Source organism: Chaetodon auriga, chromosome 4, assembly GCF_051107435.1.
Source record: "Chaetodon auriga isolate fChaAug3 chromosome 4, fChaAug3.hap1, whole genome shotgun sequence".
In the NCBI taxonomy this organism is placed as follows: domain Eukaryota; kingdom Metazoa; phylum Chordata; class Actinopteri; order Chaetodontiformes; family Chaetodontidae; genus Chaetodon; species Chaetodon auriga.
Genome location: NC_135077.1, coordinates 19,593,993 through 19,616,393, shown reverse-complemented (window position 1 = coordinate 19,616,393; position 22,401 = coordinate 19,593,993). Strand labels below are relative to the sequence as shown.

Genomic DNA, 22,401 nt, shown 5'->3' with positions numbered 1-22,401 from the left:
AGGAAAGGAAAGGGAAGAAGAAAGGAGAGGAAAGAAGGAAGGAGAGGAAACCAAAGGAAAGGAGACCAACAGGGGTGCAGAAAAACGCTTTTGCTGAAAAGTAGTGCAACAACATCCGGCAATGCGCCATCTTTGACTGTCTCACAGTCATCTTGACAAAGAACAAAATCATTTCTGCAGTGATGAATCTTCAGTGGTAAAAATTCTGTCTCAGCGTAACAGACGACTATTTTCACACAAACTGGACTTCCAGGATCGTATCTCGCCCCCTCACACTTCCTTTAATGCAATGCTATTTTTACCAGTAAAATGCTCCGTTCTGTCTCACTAGGTGCGTCCTCCCACCTCTCCCTCGCCCTGCATGGACATCGGATGCTCCCAGGACCCGTACAAATGCCCTCATGTGTAACTCCGAAATGCATTTCCTCCGGCGTCTCCCCTGTCCATTAACACATGCCTTTTTGTTTCCACGGCTGATTTATTCAGTCATTTTGGTTCCAGCGGCTCGACAGTCGCTCAATCATTTCACTCTAAAACTAATCCTCCGTCCTCCCACCACTGGACAGCATTACACACAAGTGATGTCGGGAGCTGGCAAGCCGAGGATGATGTCTTTTAGCTTTTTGTTCTGTGTGTGTATGCGTGGAAAAGACGGGGAGTTCATGCAAGTAAATAATTGCATGTCTACTTACAACATGAGGGAGAATCTCTTAAGCAGTTTCAGCTGCGTGAGTGTGTGTATTTATGTGCCAGGGAGCATCTTAGGGCAGGTTTCATTGTTTTAAGCCCAATCACTTGATGCCTGGAGCTACCAGGGAGTACTACTTCACTTCCTGGGGTGTTGCAGAAGGTCAAACTTGAAAGAACTCAATTATGAATCTTGAATTGTGGACAGAAAACGACAGCTAAAGCAGAAAACGGGAGTCAGGAAGAGAGAACGAGCAGCTTAAATCAGCTCTGACTGCAGCCAGGCCGGGCTGCCTCAACTAACACAAGTCCACAACTAATCATATAGATCATCTTTAATGTTTATCACCTGCAACTCTGGCAAATCTATCACAGTATACTCATAATTTAATAAACAGCACTGCCAACAAAAAGCAGAGTTCGATTTATCCAAAGATAAACACAAAATTCTCCTCTGAGCATCTGAAGGAGAAGGACTGAACTGCAGATAGATCAGCCACCAGTGACAAGAGCTGATTCACTAAACTATGATCAATGGCAATTACACAGCTACTAAAAGGACTTTAGCTACACACAAACACACATATGCACCCCTCCCCCCCCGGTGGTCTCAGTGTCTCACCTTGGACAGATCTCTGAAGTTGCTGGGCAGCGTGAGGTCAAGTTCCTCGGAGTCGTAGTTGGTGATAACCCAGGGGAAGACCGGGTACTGGTTGAGATCATTAAAGGTCCGACCTGGTGGAAGCAAACACAGCGAGAGAGGAGAGAAAGGGACGAACATTAATTCATGACTCCTGGAGCTTCAGCGTTGGTGCACATCTGCAGTGACATCACGCAGGTGCTGGGAGGCGTCCTCACCAGAGATGGTGTTGAGGAACATGAGGTACTCAAAGTTGGATATCTCGCGGCGTTGCCAGCGCTGGGTCATGTTGGCTGCCTTGAATAGCTGCTTTGGTGTGGCCAGAGAGATTCGTCTACAACGAGAAAGACAGAAAAACAGACATTAAACATCTGCAGCCGTTCAAGTGTTTCCTGCTCTGATGCAAACACACAAACACTGAGCAGCCGTGCAGACGAGCTCAGTCAATACATCACAAGAGCAGCAGATTGAAAAAAAAAAAAAAAAAAAAGGAGCCCCCGGCTTTATTAGACTTTTGCAATACAAATGTCATTATATGAAAAATCTATTGAACTTACAGTCCTGCTAATTAAGAAGACAGATATGCAATAAATTGGGTTGAATATCTGCGTGCATGCGCGCACACACACGCAGGGCCCAGAGCGTGATGTATGCAGCGGGACAAAAACAAATGACCCCCAATCCAATTAAAACAAAAGAAAATGATGGAATTAATCACTGTCAGGGTGTGAGATTATAGTCATTAGGCCTCCCAAAGGTGAAAATACCACTTTCCAAACACGAGTGTACGACAAGACACATTGTTTTTATATTTGTATCTTATGTTCTGTGCTGTCACCAACACAGCCGTGCTTGTATTAATTATTCAGGTTTATTCTTTTAATCTCCTTTAGATCAATGCAATGTAAACAGCTAGAGAGGTGATGACACTGGCACACGTTTTAAAAGCAGTGGGATTATATCTGATTATGAGCAACAGTGTGAACTGGATACTGAAGTGTGTTTGAGGATCACTGTCGTGGCTGTGGACGTCACGTAGCTTGTGCTGTGCTGGCTGTATGAGCTGGTGTCTGTGTGCACTGAGCTGCCCTGCACAGCTGTCCTCAGGTCAAAGAGGCAAGGTGTCCCCGGCCTGCAAACTAGCTTGATTAATGGGTCTAACACAAACACACACACACACACACACACATTCTCTCACCCTAACTCTGCCTGTGTGTTATACACACACACACTCTCTCCTACATCCACAGTGACTCATTACTGGATGCACTTTCTTCCTCACGCTGATTACATAGTCCTCAGTGTTCACGGTTGCTACGTGAGGCATTTTTTGTTGCCTAATATTGAGAAAACATTTCCCACAGATCCTAAATCTTCCTGACTCGCATGTTAACTCCCACAATGTTCACCAGACAACAACCGTCACAGCGCAGAGTAATGAAGACAAATATTTCACAATAAGCAGAATGAAACTGACATAAATCCCTGCTGCATATGGAAGGATTTAGATTTTACCATGACTCTGGATTTGGTTTATTGGTAATTTTTGGATTAAACCACCTTTGTGTAAGGCAGGTAACGTGTACTATGTGGTGCATAAAGTACTTTCCCTGTTAAAATAAATAAAAAATGACTTGACAATGACATTTTTACCACCATATAATGGATGAAACTTTAGCTGGCTGCATCAAAAAGTCACTAAAATGAGCCCTAAAAGGAGCCGTACATAAGACTTCCTGGCCATTGCTTTCATTTCTCCACAGGATCTTAGAGTGGGAACACACATGTCAGCAGCTGGGCTGGGCTGCAGCTCTGCCCGGACACACAGCAGACATGATGTGAGGGAGGGCGGGGGTGTGCCCTGCAGGCTTACAAGCAACTATTTGCTTCACACTGATGGAAATATATAAATGAACTGGACTATGTTTGTGTGAAGCCAATTACGTTTGGGGGGGTGAGGAGAGAGCGGGAGGGGCGGACAAGTCGGTGACCCAACCCCTGCGTGCATGTGACAGCGAGAGAGGGAGGGAGAACATTCAGTTTGGAGGTTTGTGGTGTATCAGTAACAACAGTGTTAATGTTCCCTCATCCCATTTCACTCCCTCTAACCGACGCCGTCTTTCCATATGTTTAATATTACCATGGGTTCAGATGTGGTGCTGTATGTATGTGATGCACACAAGCCTGCAGAGAATGTTTACAACCATCACAAATGCGAACGCCACAACAAAAAAAAAAGAGCTGATGTGTGTTTATGTGCATCTCACCTGGTCTGTGGAAGACCGAAGTTCGTGCCCACCCCAACACGAGGAAGACTGTGGACCACCTTCTTGACCGTAGATGCATCTGGGAAGTTTAACATGACTGCGGCTGCAGAGAAGCACGAAGACACATCGGATTATATCAAAGATTATCTTCTGTGTCTGTGGTATTATTCCTTTTTATATCCATCAGGGTTAGAATAAAAAGGTGAAGTGGTTACACAGAGGTAATCATCAGGTGCTGTCTTACTTCTGTTGGCCATGAAGATTTCCAGAGCAGTATTCTGCAGTAGGTAGCGTCTGGAAAAGATGGCCCGGATCTCCGTGAACAGCCATTTTCCATGCAGGCCTTCTGTATAAGATAGAATCTGGAAGACGGGACAAAGAAGGAGACAGCAATATGAAACGCAATCAGGAAGGAATTTTCAAAGAGAAAGGACAGAAGAAATCAGAGGAAAGGAAGCAGACTGGAGGCCAGGTTGGTTCATTTTTCACACAGTGATGGCACGCCGGCCTGAGCAGCACGATTAATGTCTTATATTGATCAGCCGCAATGAAAAAGTGATTCCTTCAGCGAGAGAATGGGCGCCATCGAGCTGGAAGGACGGACGGAAATGTTTAGTTCACTAAAAGATAATCCATATTACAGCATGCAGGTGAAATACATCATCATTACAATATATATATAAAATAGAAAAAAATGTGGTTTTGATGTGATGAGGTTAAGAGCCTATTTTATGCTCAACATCTGATTAGGCTACATTCTGTATTTCCATGGTGGTAAGTGACACAATAAGGCGCTAGCTAGGTCCAGATTTAAAAATGCTTCGATGAGCTGAGCTTAATCTGTCCCCGTGGAGATTGTGGTAGCTGTCAGGGTAACTTGGTCTGATGGCTGCCACTGCGCCTGACAGACCCGTGTGACCCTGTGATTCGTACTCCCACTAATCCAGCATTTAGATTTGCTACTAACCTACTTAGCACTGCTTTGTTAACGAGGCTTTTGTTTCAACCTCTGCTTTTAGCTTCCAAAGTGCCTGCTGACAGGGGGCGTGCGGGGATGTGGCAGGAAGGTAAAAGGGACGCTTTAGGTTGTCACAGCATGGTTCAGAGGCTGTGTTATTAATCAGAAATATTCAAATGTGAGCTAGCAAGCTAGGCCTAGCGGTAAGTTAAAGGAGCTCATTAAAGGCAGGGGACGGCAGAGGGGACCAGCTGAGGCCTCTGCCAGCCAGCTGAGGACAGCCTCTCCCTCGCTGCCTCGATGAGGAATAAGACCTGCCCGCATCGCAGACTCACTTCAAAGTCTCTGGAGTTCAATTAAATGTGGATTAGTGGTTTGGAGAAGCTCGCTGGGGCTGCATCCGCCAGCCTCCTATCGTCCTTAACGGGAGATCAAGATGACTATACCAGTCACCGCCAGCCTCGAGCAAAGCCCGCCACAGAGATAGTGCAGCACTCATGAGGATGAACAGCACAATGTTTCATCTTCAAGCAAAAGTCATTTCATGCAGAAAACTAATCGGTCTGTGGGAAGTGAACAATCTTAAAGCAAAGGTGGTCATTTCAGATTCCACAGCGCAATGCCAGAGCGTCATGTCTGTGCAGCAAACATCAAAACACATTGTTTTGCACTTCTGTTTAAGAGCTCTAACCTGTTAATTAGTGAGCTTCAGGGGTCTAAAGTTGTATAAGCAGACTGTCTCCCCTTACAGTCTTGTTGCAAGTTGAGACAAGTGAATATTGATGACAAACAGGTTAAGACACCTGATTAGTTTTCTCTGTTGACACACACGTTGGCTATCAGAGTACCAGGCAGAACCCTGCAGATAACCCAACAAATGTCATCTTCTCTGCCTCCATCTGATCAATTCCTGTTTTCAGGTGTATCATGAGTGAATGCTTGGGGAGTAACCTTTCACCTCCAAAAGGGAGTGGTTGACTCAGCTCATCCCCAAGAGTACGCTCAAAGACCTCCCGTCAGATGTCAGGAAGGAGCTCGGGCCTGATGTGACAAAGTCGCAGCCTCTGATTCCACAGACAGATATGACAGCAGCAGGGGCAGGCAGATATCATCCCTCCCTGGACCGATGAATCTCCAGGAACGCCGTAAATAGCACTCTATGTTCCCAAGATCATTGTCCATATCGGCAGCGCCCTTTTCCTTGCAGATGAAAAAGCTGAGCCGGTGACAAGGAGCGTGACAAACTATCCGTGCTGTAATGCTTTGACCGCGTCTGGACAAATTGCAACGGTGTGGAGGTTATTGTCCGAGCTGGAATTATGGCTGCACCAGCTCGCTCTGTGATAAATAACAACGGTGGAGCTGAATCAGTCAAACTCAAAGAGATGATAATGCCACAGGGTCAGGGGAGGAATTTGTGTGCCGGGTCATCACATTTGCATTTTACCGTCTGAATGAAAAAAGGTTTAAAAATGATAAAAATAAATGAAAATGAACTGAGAAGAGGACAGAGAATTCCTTAAATGGAACATAAAAGGGATCCGGAGGTTACACATCAACATGATTGGTCGAGTATAAAGCGCCGTTTTATTGATATGTCATTTCACGGGGAACATTATCCGTGGATTCAGGTCTGGCGCGTCCCAGGATCAATTTCAAAGAGTCAGGCGGGAGGACGCAGCCAAACACAAAACAAAGGAACTCGTCTTGATTGCGGCGCTCCCTCTCTCCCTCCTCCTCCTCTTTCAACCTGTTTGTGCGCCGGGCTGCTGCTCATTTCTGAAGCACTGTCGTTTGTCTTTGTCAGATGCCCAAAAGACTGCGGAATGAAGAGGGACACATGAAGAGTGGCCGGGTGACTGTGGCTACGGTGTGTAACCACGCACACACAGAAACTGTCACCGCTGAATCTGGCAGACAGTCGCTGCCGGTGAACCCTCTCCATCAGCCTTCCCTCTGAAAACCCAGCTTCCTTTTCCCGCCGCTGCCTCTTTAGAAACACGGGTAAAGCCAAGTGGAGGAACACGGCGATGTGGATGAAATTTAATTGAAACCGCGCTGAATTGGTGGAGAGTTAGGAGAGCAACAGAACAACTATCAGCAGCAGCGTGGCTTAAGATAGATGAGGCTCTCAGCTGCCTTCGCTGTCGCCAGGCTGAGGGTGTGTGTGTGTTTTTGGGCTGATAAGACCCTCGAGTTGAAGAGGACAGAAGCCAGTTCCTAATAAAGTAAATCCTTATTTGTCATAAAATGAGAGAAAAAGTCTAGTTTTAACACCAGCAGTGTTGTTCCTGTGAAAGAAATGCTTGAAAGTGCACATAAACCGTGTCTGATGAGTGGTAAATGCATATTTGCTCGTGTAATGTGCTGTGCATCCTTGAAGGAAAATGTGGTGATTGAAGTTCAATTTGTTGCCTGTTATTAAGTATTTCCGCATGGCTGCCTCAGTTAAAGGATAATGGATGAGGGATTTATTATTACCTTTTGGTCAAATGAAGTGGTGTGGGAGATAAGGTGATGAAATTAATGAGCGGGAGGAAGAGAGGTGATCCATCAACATCAAAACGGAGACGAGGGACAAGCGGTATTGGGAGAACTTGATAGGATTCATATAAAAAAAATAAAAAACCTGTGGACTTATCAGCATGCAGAGTTGCTTATTGCTTTTCATTTCCCAAAAGCTGTCCAGCCCTCGATACCCACACATCACAAAATGACTTTAACACAAACAAAGGGCTGAGATTGGAGATTCCAAAGACTTGTACTAATTAAAGGAGCCTCCGTTTCGTTCCCATTGAAAACTCGCAGATGCAAAGGAAAGCACTGCGTATCAGCACACCAGAGGCTGTGCTGTTTGGGACTCTTTCTCACTTGACTGATCACAGGATCAAGCCATCTGCAAACCCCAGTTTCAGAGTGCTGAGACGCTGACAGCGCTTTCACTGCAGTGGCAAATGAGAAAGAAAGCCCAGACAAACACAAGCTGACATTTAAGAGCTTTTTGACACTCTCATCTGCCGCATCCACACAAATACTCCAACTCTCTGCTCCCACTATTCCTCACCCATATTCTCCTCCACCTCCTCCCTCGTCGCCTCAACCCCCCGCCGTCCTCTGTTCCAAACGAGGCCTTGTCACCCCCCATCAGTAAATGAGTTCATCGGACTAACGAGCAGGCAAAGGGCCCTGACACACTAACAAGGCTCTGTTGGCTGCCTGTGCCTCTGGACCAATCAGGACCCTCATCACCGTTGACACAAAGCCTCCCCAAGCCCTCTGGAGCCAATTAAGACAGATTTTGCTTTTGAGATTGAGTGATAGCCCGCAAAAAGATGGGAGGGAGTGGGAAGGACTGTACTGGGAAGACAGACAGAGAGATGTGTCGGCATATTTTCACTGTTTGGAGCAAAAGCCAGTCCAGGTAGGAGGTGAACGACTGGAGAGAAGTTGATTGGATGCTGGTGGAAAACAGTGCTCCCTCGCCATGAGACCCTGGAATCATATGACCCTAAGACAGTGCAGCCTCATGACTCTACTTTCACACTCCAACAGTTCTCCTGCAGCCTTTGTACCTCAGCAGGAGCATGACTTAACCAACTGGCCATGACACCAACTCTGTCTAACCACGTGCTCCATGATTGTTGAACTGTGGGAAGAGTGAAGCTGGGCAGGCAGGGAAAATACTGAATACTCCGGGTACCAAAGCCAAAGCCAAAGGAACATTTTGGGAAGAAAGCTTCTTCACGTTCTTGTCCAGAGTTAGATAAGACTGATACCACTCGGATGTCTATTCTTGAGGTTTCCTGGCAAAGTTTTGAGCCCAACCAGGAAAAAGTCCTGCACACAAACCTCCAGTAAAACCACAATTTGTCATTGTTACACCTCAGTCTTGGTATGCATTAAAGCAAGATATAACGTGTTAATTAATGAGAAGAACAGAGTAAACTTTGTCCCAGAGGGCAAATTTGTCCTGGACTCAGTGCAGTTAGCTGCTTCACATAAAAAACATCAAAAAAAAAACATGAGAAACATTCAAGACGGCAGCTGCTTCACATGAAAACATCTTAAAGCGTATAAGAGAACTGAACACTGACAACATGGCAGCTGAAAAAGAAGCTGACTTACAGAGCTGAAGTGCTTTTGCATGTACTGCACATTGCTCTGTAGCACTAAAATGCAGCAGGAGTTCAGCAGGAGGCCAGAACAAACGAGGCAGAGGTTTGTATTCAGAGACGCTGCTGAGAGTCTGCATGTCTGTATGAGCTTTAGAGGTGTTGGTAGGTGTTTTATTAGATCAGTAGTAGTAGTAGTAGTAGTAATAGTAGTAGTAGTAGTAGTAGTAGTTCCCCCTTGTGTCCAATCATGCTAAGCTAAGCTACCTGGCTGCTAGCTGTAGCTTCACCTTGAACAGAATGAGATGAGAGAGGTATCAATCTTCTCATCTAACTCTTGGAAGAAAGTGAATGAGGAGTTCCAAAAATGTCAAACTATGTCTTTAAAACAGCACTTTAGACAAATTTATCAGGAACAAATATCAATTAATGGGCAACTGGAAGGAATATATACGTCGTACCTTGAGTTTATATCTAAGAGAGAACAGACAATGTGGACTGATGCTTCAATGTAAGTAGTAAAGACCACTTGTGCTCACCAGTGATTGATAGGACAATTGTTCTACCATCGTGTAACTAATTCAAGACGTAATCACTGGTCACACGTAAAGGTCTATTTGCCTCGAGGGAAGTAAAACAAACTACAAGGCTCCAAAAAATAAACACAACTAAGGAGCTGCGCTGGAGTGTGAGAGAATTAAAGCAAAATAAACAAGCCCAGCTTGCAGCAAGTGTGAGGTTATGAAGCCTCGAGGCTCAAAGCATTCAGTCCTAAACGTCACCCAGTAAGAGCAGGGACTCCCCGAATAAAGTCCCCTTTGAAAGGATCTTTGGGGCCACTTAGTCTGAATTTAGCCTAATAAGGATTAAACCCCTTTTTGGCCCTTTTCACTGTTTGCCAACAGGTTAGCCTTTTCTCCTTTCCCTTCCTTGGCTGCTCAGCCTGTTTGAAGTGGGAACAAAAAGAAGGTCTTGTGTGGATTTAAGGAAATGCTGCAGTGCTCTCGGGGTTAATTGGTAGAGAAGTGACTTCAGTGCAGTAACTCATTAAACATTCAGCCTTTGGGCATAAGCCATGAGGATGAAAGCCTCAGAAGGACCCTGACACATGATAAGATACTATAGCGGCAATACTAATGGTGGCAGATATACATTAACATGGACTTCATAATTAACAATATGACAAGTTATAATCGCAGTAAATAATGCGACATGTTTTAGCCTTTTCAACAGCAGTGTTTGTTTTTTTGAGAATTAAACAGAGATAACAGGAAGGGATATATATATATAAAATGGCTCCGGATAGTTTTTTTATATATTCAACACCAACTCTTCCTTTTTTTTACTCCATCACAGCTTAGGCTGGGGCCACAAAGGGCAGCGTTAGCGGCTCAAAGGTGATGGGAACAAAGGATGGATAAGACTCCAGGAGTGAAGGGACGAGGGCTGTGAAATGCAGCAGGCGTCCACAAACTGAGAAGATCCTCTCTGCTATCAGGATGCACGATTAAAACCTTTACAGTTAAAATTCTACATTCAAGCTTGAAACAAACCTGAATTTGGACATTGCAATAAAGAAGGTCATGGTGTAGATTTACACAGTGCACAGAGAACCACAGTAAACATGATCCAAACTCTCAAACTGGACGATACCACAGCAACACAGATCAGGAATTAAAAGCACATCTACATATAAAAGGCACACCTCAGACACCAGCAGCTACATATAAGACCTTACCAGTACTGCAGGGACCTGTTGAGATGAGGCTGAAAGGGTTTAAAGACGTCCCTTGATTTGTCAGGCTCATCAGCAAACACTTGCACATTGGGAAAAGGAGAAAAAGAACGTATATGCTTTTCACCGATACTCAGAAAATCAAGGAGACAGCGCAGAACCACCACTGAGGCTCAGGGGCTGTTTTAGACTCAATGCTATCGCCCCCCCAGTCCCCCTGTAAGCTGCCATAGCAAACATCAGACAGGTTAAGATCGCTGACCGGCTCCTATCGCATTCTCCCCGCTTTCCTTCAATCTCTCATTTTGCCATTTAGTGATGGATAGGCTTTTTTGGGGTCGGTGCGAGGTTTCGCTGAAGTAAATTCTTTTCTAATCCGGCTATTGTCACCAGCTTAAGTGGGTGTGGGGTGAAAAGTACACCCCTCTTGGGGAATTCGGGGTTGGTTGTCCGAGGCGAAAGAAGATGGAGAGAATGGGACTCGTATAAAGGGAACGGCCCGGGAGACTTGGAGAATGCAAAGGTGACTCAATTGGAGCTACAGGTTTATCAGTGACGAGCATTTTGGGCTCCAGCTGTAACAGAGTGAGCTGAATCAGTAAACATCGTCAACGTTCTGGAGGCAGAGAAATTATGAAGTAATAAAATGCAAATGAAGCACAACAAGATTCACTGAGATGCTCTTGTAGTAGATGTCTGTCTGCTATCTGTATCTGGTTGTAGAGCTCATATTCTTCTGTTTAAAAGGCTGTTTTGGAATATAAATGAATCACACTCAACGCGACTTAAAACAAAATTTGTTGGCTGTTTTGAGAGGAAATTATGAAATTATAGCTCATTTTTTGGTCTTCTGAAGTCCTAAAGGGAACGTTTAGCTCTCAAACTGCTAACTGTTAGACTACGTTCACCAGCTAGTCTCGAACTCTACCTGCTCAGCATGTTTTTGAGAGACATTTTGCTGGAAGTACCATCCTGCTGCAGGTGAGACTGAACCAAAACAGTAGAGCTGTGAGCTGTCAAACCAAAACAATGAGCTGAAAGAAGCTAAAACACTCTGTAGCTCTGAGGGAAGCTGCAGAGTTGATGATAATAAACAACCCCTTTGACATGCAATTGATCCATTGTTAGTATAAAAGCTTTAATTACTGCAGCCTTATAGAGAATCAAGCACTTACTGATTGACATTGAAACATTTTACAATTTCACTGAACGTAGACTCGTTTCATTTTACTGTACAGATTGAATGTGGTCGGGACTGCTGGTGCGAAACAAATCTGATGTGCTTCATCTTTTCACTGAGATGTTAAATGAACAAGATGGTGTGCTTCCTCTTTCATGGTTCAGACTCACTACAACAAAAGTCTCTGTGCATTAGAACTGCTTTTTCATCTCTACCTTTATGCATCTTATTCTGCAGTCCTGCTCCAACAGAGCACGAGCAAAGCTCTGCTGTGCTGATGTCTGCTAGAAAGGAGTCTTGGATGAGTAAGTAATCTGCAGAACGTCCCTATGGATGCGCCATTTCAACCAGACTGGATGGGTCATTAACCATAATGGCAATGGAGGCACCAGAATTCAGCAATGTAACATTCGGCTCTCCGGCACATGAGATGTCTTTACATGGAGTACACATCAATACTGTGAGCATGCCTCATGAAAACAAACACATCTGCTAAGAACTACTTGTGATTTCTTTTAGGAATTAACAGCTGTATGACTGACACACAGCTATGTCCTCATCCAGTCATTTCACCTTTGTATCTGAGAGACATTCTACGATTAGACAGCTGAAAGGAAGCTCAGCACACATATTTACTCATATTCTACGACATATGGATCCGGTGTTATCATCTGAAATGCAGCACAGACCTTCCTGACAAAACAAGACCACATTTACAATTCCAATTTCCAATACGGCGGGCTGGACATCGATCTTTCAATTGAAGCCGGGTGTCTCTCTGACCTCAGCTGAATAACAGAGGCTTGTGTGAACAGCAGGTACACAGGTGCTGATTGTAATATCAGTAGCCTACCAGGCAGACTGGCATCCATAAACAGGCCTATCCATCAGGCTGGTGTGTTGCCTCTGACATGTGTGTCAGAGGCAGACGAAGGGAATAAATGATGGAGAGAGGGGATCAATCAAAGGAAGGGAGGGGAGGCACCTGCCCCCTGACTGGTCCAGTCAAGCCCAGAGATGGAACATGATGGAGGGGCCAGGCTCAGGTGCAAAGAGGGGGCGGCAGCTCTTTGTCTGGAGGTGCTTGGTTAAGTGCGAGCCAGGTCTCAGCCACAGTGGTCTGTGGTTGTGTTAAGGTCCAAAGTCAGGTCACAAACAGAGGGATAGAGAGAGGCCAGGCATGTTTATCAGTGAGAAGAGATGGGTTAGTTGTTTGTGTGAGGGAAAAGCAATTGAAAGGGAGACATTAGTCATCATTAGGTGGTGAGACGACACTGTGTCTAATGGTTCGTCACGTGACTGCCAATGTGGCGATTGTCTTTCCTCGACCTGTCCTACCTGGTTACCAACTCGCTGCAGAGATTCATCAGCCTGTTTTGAACAAGAGTCACAGAAAAGAAAGAAAGGAATTCAAACACCTCCTAACCGACCTGAAACTCTCTGCCTAGATCATTAAAGTTCATTAGGATTCATCCTCTGGGAACCATGAATGTCTGTCCAAAAGTTTGTGCAAATACACGTGGTATAAGAGTGTCAGCCTCGTGGTGTAAGGGGAAAAGTCCTAGGATCACGAATGTTAGATGGATTCGCCGTCTGGGGGCCACAAATACCTGCGCAACATGTGATGGCGATAGATGCAAAAGTGGAGAAACTCCAGTCTGAGACAAAGCGGTGGATATTTCCACTGACAGACGAGCCACGCTGCTAGCATGGTTTAAAACAAACAATAACAGAGACAGAACAATCGTGAATTACATCCATAGCACAACAGTGACCAAAAGTACAGCAGATACGCAGGTCCACAGGCTGAAGGAGGAGCCATCCTGTTGGCTTCTCCTCAGCTTTGAAGCCCATCATTAACAAGTCTCTCTCCATCACTCTTAAACACGCCACATCTGGCCAGGGGAGCGCTGACCTCATCCCGACAGAATGAGTTCATCGTCGTTGATATAACCTCACTCAAACAACTGCAGTGAAATACGAGACACCATATCACAACCAACAACTCGGTTTAAGACTCAGCAGTGCATCTGCATTTTGTATGAGAGGGACAGAGAGAGTAGAGGAGGTAACGAGACTTAACTGCTCTACTGGGGAGCAGAAACTCACTTCAGGAAGCCTTAAACCTTTATTTGGCCTTATCTCCTCTAATTGGTCTATATTATTCATAATTGTTAGCACATGTCTTTAAGTTGGAGTGCGAAACGAGAGAAGCAGCGTGATAATAATCGGGTTTCTGGTGACTGGACGAGCCGAAGAGGGCTGGGAGGAGACGATGCTTCAGATTAAACTGAACCTGGACGGAGAGGAACGCATGGTGGCTAACAAGTCTGTCTGCGCTGAGGAAGCACTTCGTGTCTTCCAGGTGCTGTGATTACTGTACCTGGAGAGCAGGGAGGGGCAGACGGTGAAAGAGTGAAGGAAAGAGGGGGAAGAAAGACAAAGGAGGTCATCCCAACCCATCACTCCACCAGTTGTTGTCGTAGTGTGGCTGAGCGATTTATTGACCATCTCAGGATGCGCTCTGTCAGGGAGGACGAGGAGGTGGAACGGCATGAAGGAGAGAACGAAGGAGGCCAATATGAATGAGTGGGACTGAGGGGATCTGTTTCCTTGGCCTCATTGATAATGACATACCTGCTCGGGCTGTCCGTTAGTCCTATAGCACACACTACTTAGGCTCTAACTGGAAAATCAATAGGCTCCTCTCTCAGAGACCTCTCGCTGCCATGGCTCTTTGTGATTGGCAGCTGCAGCCGAAGGTCGTCCCAGGCGACCATGAGAGTTTGGCGGAGCGAGCAGGAGGAGGGGGGAGGGGTTCAGTCCCAGCAGTTTGACACTTTAGGGAGAGCTTAACGATATGGGACTGGTCGCTACATAACACCAGGGTGGTTTTCCTTGACTGAGTGACCATCCATTCAGTCACTCCAGCCAAACCCGAGGAGCCGTCACCACCCCGCTAATTAGAGTTACCAATGTCGTCTCAGTGGGGGCTTTATCATTGCATACTCCGAGGTTGGACACTGACCTTTAGGAAAAATGTACTGGTCCTCTTTCCAAAATACTTTTCTACCTGACTTTTGGCTGAAACTTTCTTGGAAACATGGAGTGGACGTCAGCAGGAGTTGGAAAAAGCAGCACAATTTAACTCTTAGTTCAGGAAAACTAAACACGGCCCATACATGTTTTTGTTTGCATAGAAACAAGCTGAGGAGGTCAAAAAGAGGCAGAAAGAGTATCAACAGAGGCGCTCTGATTTCTACTACTGTGTGCATTATTTGGGTTTGAGCAGGATATACAGTTTTTGTACTTTATATCGTATATCATTGCGATTATCTGTTATTGACATTTAAATGTGCTTTGCTCGTCCATTAGAAATGACCTGTTGAGGATGACGTTTTAACAAATAAATAACTTTCATTCTGTGATTTAAGGCGGTTATATTTGATTCTCAGATTGCTGTGTGGCTCGGGGGGTGATAATCTTAATTTGTTTAATTTGTTTACTTTCCAAATGCTCACTGAATGTACAATGTGTTCCAGTACTAATACTAATAAAGGTGAAAGTACAAGTAATGCATTAATACTGACAGTGCAGTACTTTTCAGTTAGTCCAATTACAAGCAATTACACGTACTATTATCAAGTATGTACAATGTATATGTAGTATTGCTATTTTGTACTGACAGGAGCGTTTGTGGCTTTAAAATTCAAATGACAAATATTTTAAAAATCTATTATATTATATATTATAATAACAGGCAAAAAATGCTTGAGCTCTCACACCATTCTCTCATTCAATACACTCTTTTATTTTTCTTCTACTTTCAGCTTCCTAAATTTGTGTGTGATGGATTTTGGGAGTGTCGATGAAATCCACTCAAAAATAAAATTACTTTTATTCCAGCATTCTTAAGTGTACATTTCTTATGAACGTACTACATACTAAAACTGCAGTTAAAATGAGTACATTTTTGGCTATCAGGACACAGGAACAGTCTATAATACACTCAGACTGCAATAAGGCTCTAAGGGAAGGTTCCTCCAATCAGGTTTTTGCTGGTATTTCCTTTGGCCAATCAGCTGGAAGTACAGCGAATTTCACTTCCTCATTCATACAATATTAGTAGTCTCCAGGAGTGGCTCTGCAACAATAACTCCACATGCAATATTGATGGCTTGTGTCTAAACACGGAGAGGGTGCTGCTAAACACACACACACACACACACACACACACACACAGAGGCAGGCAGGCAGGCAGGCAGGCAAACACACATCTGCTCCGTGACTTCATCAGCTCTGCTCTCTGCCGAGCAGATGCAGGGCCCTGCCAGGCAATTAGTTGCCTGCGATGATTTTCTTTGAGCCCTCTATGGAGCGAGCAGCTGGGTCCATCCGGGTTTCACAGACAGCGACAAAATGTGTGAACAAGAGCATCAAAAATGTGCTCGCTCAGTTCACGTGTGCACATGTGTGTTGTTAGGCAGCCAGCCACTTTCCCTGCACCTATCATGTTTCTGGACTAAAGGAAGAAGGAAAAAAGAGGTCTACCTAAAAACGCCAAGCCCTGACATCCCCCTCCCTTATCACTTGGAATTATAAAGCACACTAACTCAAGTAGACAGAGGGGGGAAACTTGCACATTCTGTTGCAAAACATTTTTTTTTCTATGGCCTTCTTCAAGTCTCAATGCCATGCTTCGCCATTAAAATGCAGCCATAGTGTTCAGAGGTGTATTGCAAGGATCACTGTCAATATGACTGAAGATTCAACAAGTTGATGAGCCAGACAGACCAAAAAATGAAATTTTATGAAAAACTTTTGTGACATTTATGAAACAAGACCCTCACATAAGGAACCAAATATGTTCCAGATATATTCAAAAGTCAAATTATGCCTTTGAGGTGGTTTTCCTAATTGTAAACAACGTTATGGAAACAGCGTAAACACAGTAGTGAGCCACCTGCGGGTACCCGGCGTAATCTGGTAGGAGAGGAGAGAGAAAATAAGAATAAAGCTGAGACAGTAGACAGAGGAGAGAAGAAAGGAGAAGCAGCGAGGTTACTCATCAGCTGGCAGAGATTTGCACAGGCATGGACACCGTTTTGCGCTGGCGAGGGGATCACTGTGGAGTCGTCACACAGACTCAGATCAAAGAGCGCTCTGACAGGCCCCTGATCTTTTCTCCAGTCAATATAAAGCAGGGGGAAACTCTTTGGGAAGCACAGATAATGCTGCATGTTTGCAGGAGATAAAGGGCACAAAGAAGTAGCAAGAATGGATGAATGAGCGACCATCAGGTAGTCATAGATATACATGTAAAGGGAAGAGGGGAAAAAAAGTGAACTGAAAACTCTCCGAAAGCTGCTACAGTCGCTCCCAGCTGTCCCAGCCCTCCTCTGCTTTCCACCTCACATGCGGCTCGGCACATGAAACGTACATACACACAGTTTTCAGAGATATGTCTGACCTTTCCATTTAAACTGGCAAAACAGAGAGATTTAATACAACCCAACCCTCTGTGTCCACCCCGTTCTACACCGCAATAAAGAGTGAACGCAGTCGCTCGGAAACACGCTTGATAAGGAGGCCAAACGGATTCGAAGCCTCTTCATGAAACTCTTGTTATCACTGAGCTACAGTTAGCATGTTCTCCATAATGTTTGGACGCTTGCTCTCCAAGTAGCGACGATTCATCTCTCTAGAGCGGCGAGCTTGCTAATAAACAGCCATCCTGGACCCAAACAGCACAGATATTTTTGCTCATTTATTTCTCTTTGTTTCTTTTTCTAAATTCCAACATCGGGGTAAATATCGCTGTACTTCAGGGTGACGCCGAGGGAAGGAATGTCAAATCTCAGTTTAACTTTTCTTTCAAATTTCACTATAAATCAAGGTTGTCAAGTCAACTGTTGCTCGTCTCGCCACGGTGTCTCTAGATACTTTAGCAGTCGTAGAAAGAATATCCAAACGGATTTTGTGTCCATTTAGTGGCCTGTGCATCAAATTCAAATGTCATGAGACACCAGCTCCATGGTCCCCAGTACCGTTTCAACATGAAGGTTTTTTCTTGGTGGAGACGCGTGAATTTGACTCTAAACCTCTGCACTGAGAGCCAATTATTAATGTAGTTATTCGAGGGGAGAAGACTTTCCCTGCTAAGTCAAAACTAATCAGAATTGTGCAGAATATTCATCCATGAAGTGCATCGTTAAAATACAGGATAGTTTGTGTGACAAGTTCCTGCTTTTCACCAAATCAAACAAATCTGGTCCCATGTAAATCTAAATTAATGCATGTGTACATGAGCCTCTTGTATCTTAGGTTATTTGTTACACTGATATGTGGTCAAATATTCAGTAGGTCATGCAAACCAAACTCAATAACAAATTCTACAAATTTAATCTTAAGTTATTTTATACTCCCTTAAGTCTCTACAACACTTGCAAAAAGGCTCCATGATGAAGTCCAGAAGATGTGGCAACTATGACCGGGGCTCATTAATCTTCGCCTTTTCTGAAATGTTTGTGGCTTATTTCAGAATCTCTTGCATAGTTGGCGTCTTCATATCAGTAAACGAGTTTCTGGAAATCACTGTTCGGTCATTTTTCTGCATTATGTAAAATTATTTCAGTAACAAGTGACATGAAGTTCAGGAGTATTTTTAACATTTTATTTGGACTAAAACAGCCGCAGGTTTGCTTTTTACTGCCTTTCAAATAAACTTTAAACCGGATTGCAGAGAAAATATCAAACCAAAATTTTCTATAATGTAGATTATTACTGATTGTCTTATTTATTTTCAGAAATTACTGGAATGACAGAGCTACACTGAAGAGCGTGACGTGAAGGAAAGATAATTAAAACATTTTATTTAACTGGATTACAAAAGCTTTGAAAGGAGGGAGACTGGAGAAAGTGTCCAATTAGCTCCGTGTGAGACTAAAACCACCGCGACCTCGTTAAGCGGACGCGCGTTTCAGGACAGCAAAGGTGACAACAATGCGCCAAATTATCTCATATGGTTTTTACTGCGGGGTTTTCTTTTTTCCAGCATGTTTCCGAGTGTAAGTAGAGCCCCACGTCTGCAGGAGGACGGGAGGCTTCTTTAGTCCTCCAGCATGAAGTCTGGGTGACAAGAGGACTTCAATTTACAAGACCCCCGCTTAAATTATTCAGTATGGACAAGGTTCACGGCGATAAACGCACTGGCAAATTAACGCGTGGGTGCGTGGGTGCGTGGGTGCGTGTGTGTGTGTGTGTGTGTGTGTGTGTGTGTGTGTGTAGCTGCGGACACACGTCTTGTTTTAGTTCTTTGACTCCAAAATATTGACCATGTACATAACACTAATTGTTCATAAAAAATTTTAATTAATTGATTAGTCAAAAAGCTCATCAGACGGACGTAAACGCGTCTGATTCATTTCAGTTTTTAGTTCAGGACACTTTAATTCAAGGTTTTCTGTGCCTAACCTGCAGGTGCATTTGACACATTGAACGCAGCTTGCTTTAACAAAATGATGACGGCTGGAGGACATGAAATATTTAGCGTTTAGAAAAACAGACAATTTCACATGAATGCGGTAAAAAAAAACGCGATCGCTGAAGGATTCATCCCAGAATAACAGGGAAACTGGAAGTAAAAAGGATGAGATAAATAGTCTACTGCTTTATTTTTCAATTTTAATTTAATTTACAAATAATATGACCAGCTGACCATGCCTCCTGTTAGGAAAAAGGGGGGAAAAAAATCACACTTAAATGCGTAAAACAGATGTAGAAGTTTCGAAATTAAGCCAACACAGCTGATAAAAGCAGGACATGCTGCACATAAATCGGTGGGAATAAAGAATACTTTCTGTCGATGAGAGAAAAACAATTACTGAGTCTTTCAAACAGAGAAAAACAGGCAAAAACACATTCAATTAAAAACGAAGAGAAACAGAGAGAGACTTATCTGCAGAATACAAGCAGCTCTAAAGTTAAAGGCTGTCACTCACACTGTGCCTAAACACTCCTAATCCTCAGAGCGCACCGGGCGAAATTACGCGCAAAGAGCAACGCTTTTCTTGGAAAAGAAAAAAGAAAAAGAAAATAAAAGAAAAAACTTTTACTGCAGGCTTAGAGAGTACACACTGGAATTCGCCCGTATAAAGCTGAAGGTTTGTGTTTTCCTGTGTCGAAGTGGGAGCAGCGGACAGCTCCGCGCGTCCAGAAGCTGCCGAGGCGGACCGGAGCTCCTCTGCGCTCATTGGCTGCGCGCACTGACAGCTCCGCACATGATTGCAGGAGGAGAAGCCCGACCCCTTTCACTCTTCCTAAAGGAACCATTCATAAACTACACAAGTCCGGCTCACAGCTGAGTGTGGACGAAAAGTGAGCGGGGGCGCGGAGGAGAGAATAACAGCAAGAGGAGATGAGCGGTCGCGGGCGGTGTTTTAGCCTTTAGCGTCTGCAGCCCAGGACACGGATGGTGACCCGCAACCTGAATATGAATCTACCTAGCCGTGCTGGAAGTGCTCATGACTTGGACTGATATTTAGCAGGCTATTACGTTGCATCCCTATCCGTTTCCTCCTCCTCACACTGACGTCCATCCGCTGCAAAAGCAAAAAAAAGAAAAAACTTTGAATACACACTTTTCCTGCACGGGGAAGCATTTGCCTCTGGCTTTACCGGTAAGCATTGGATCCGTCAACTTACTGCGACTCTCCGGTGTACAGCCCGGACCTCTGCCCAAACATGATTGCGACGCAGGCAAAGCTGGTTTACCAGCTGAACAAGTATTACAACGAGAGATGCCAAGCTCGCAAAGCGGCCATTGCGAAGACTATAAGGGAGGTTTGTAAAGTGGTGTCGGATGTCCTGAAGGAGGTGGAGGTGCAGGAGCCCCGGTTTATCAGCTCCCTCAGCGAGATCGATGCGCGCTATGAGGGGATGGAGGTCATCTCCCCCAATGAGTTCGAGGTGGTGCTTTACCTCAACCAAATGGGGGTGTTCAACTTTGTGGATGACGGCTCCTTGCCCGGCTGCGCGGTGCTGAAGCTGAGTGATGGCCGTAAAAGGAGCATGTCGCTGTGGGTCGAGTTCATCACCGCCTCCGGCTACCTGTCAGCCAGAAAGATCCGCTCCAGGTTTCAGACTCTGGTGGCCCAGGCCGTGGATAAATGCAGCTACCGCGACGTGGTTAAGATGGTGGCGGACACCAGCGAGGTCAAACTGCGGATCAGGGAGAGGTATGTGGTGCAGATCACCCCCGCGTTCAAGTGCACTGGGATTTGGCCTAGAAGTGCCGCTCAGTGGCCCATGCCCCACATCCCCTGGCCCGGTCCTAACCGGGTAGCAGAAGTCAAAGCCGAGGGGTTCAACCTCCTCTCCAAAGAGTGCTACTCGTTAACGGGGAAGCAGAGCTCTGCGGAGAGCGACGCCTGGGTTCTGCAGTTCAGCGAGGCCGAGAACAGGCTGCTAATGGCCGGCTGCAGGAAGAAGTGTCTGTCCGTCCTGAAGACTCTGAGGGACCGTCACCTGGAGCTGCCGGGACAGCCGCTCAACAACTACCACATGAAGACCCTGCTGCTGTACGAGTGCGAGAAACACCCGAGAGAGACCGACTGGGACGAGTCTTGCCTCGGAGACCGACTGAATGGCATCCTGCTGCAGCTCATATCCTGTCTGCAGTGCCGCAGATGTCCCCACTACTTCTTGCCAAACTTGGACTTGTTTCAGGGAAAGCCTCACTCGGCCCTGGAGGCTGCTGCTAAGCAGACGTGGAGACTAGCGAGGGAAATCCTCACCAATGCTAAAAGTTTGGACAAACTATAAAGTGATGGCGGAGACAGAGACATTTTGGGATAAAACTTAGAGGACGAAGATGATTCTGCAACTGATTCTCCAAGCAATGTGAAAAAAAATAAAAAATAAATCAGTAAGAAAATATTGCAGCGAGCAAAACCACAAAACCCTTTTTAAATGGAGCAATTGGGCCACTGCCAGAGAGAAAGTGAAGGTACATTTTCAGATAAATGTAAGAACTTTTAGTTGTCTTCTTTAAATGTTTTCACAAAGTGAAGAACCTTTTATTTAAATATATGCACAAAATCGTTAAGTGAAAGAATAAAATGTAGCGTGCCAAGTTCAATTTTTTTCAGTTTGTGACTTCAAAAGAAATGTTAATAAAATGTTGCAAATTAAATTACAGCTTGGCCTCGTGTCTTGACGTGTTTTGACAGCTGATGTGACAGGCAAATCTGGTGCATTTCATTTTGCTATTGTCTGATGAAGAGAATCATGAAATTATTCATTTCCACGAGAGAGAGAGAAAGAGAGAGACAGAGAGAGAGCGAGCCAAGCTGCGGTCACCGCTGGAAAAACAAAAAGGAAAACCCGCTTATGCAAAATTTAAAGGTGGAATGTGCACAGCTGACTTTAGGCCATCACTTACTTTTACAGTGCGTCACGGGCTCAAAAGGATTTCCAAATGAGTGTAAATCAGCGGACTCAGAGGCCTGGGAGCATCTCTGCTCTCTGTTCTAACTGCAGCACCAGCCGAGGGCCTGCAGCTACTCTGGAGCTTTAATCTGATCAATGCGGCTCATTTTAGGTAACGCTGTGAAGCTTATACGAGACCTTTACTGTCAAGTTTATTCTAATGAATTCTAATATAAAATCGCATTCAAATAATTGTGGATATTACTCAGGCTAACACCTTTGTAACACACAGCTACACACGTTCAAAAACAAATGCGATCATTTCAGTGTGCAGTGTTAAACTGTAAACCAACAACCACCTGTGGGTCAGCAGTCTTCTGGACTTAAACTGAAG

General features: G+C 44.8%; 2 protein-coding genes across 10 annotated transcripts in view; one reads left to right on the top strand and one right to left on the bottom strand.

Moving 5' to 3' along the window:
• The window catches only part of lrba (LPS-responsive vesicle trafficking, beach and anchor containing), a 174,559-nt gene that overhangs the window by 44,126 nt on the left and 108,032 nt on the right, over positions 1-22,401 (bottom strand). For all 9 annotated transcript variants that reach the window (XM_076729272.1, XM_076729263.1, XM_076729267.1 and 6 more), the window contains 4 exons: positions 3,839-3,956; positions 3,595-3,697; positions 1,546-1,661; positions 1,310-1,422 (listed from right to left, as the gene is read on the bottom strand). In XM_076729272.1, coding sequence (XP_076585387.1) covers positions 1,310-1,422; positions 1,546-1,661; positions 3,595-3,697; positions 3,839-3,956 — 450 coding nt within the window. The remainder of the gene's footprint in view (positions 1-1,309; positions 1,423-1,545; positions 1,662-3,594; positions 3,698-3,838; positions 3,957-22,401) is intronic.
• mab21l2 (mab-21-like 2) lies at positions 19,934-21,762 on the top strand. The gene has a single exon (XM_076727494.1). The coding sequence runs from the start codon at positions 20,322-20,324 to the stop codon at positions 21,399-21,401; it is 1,080 nt and encodes a 359-aa protein (XP_076583609.1). The 5' UTR covers positions 19,934-20,321; the 3' UTR covers positions 21,402-21,762.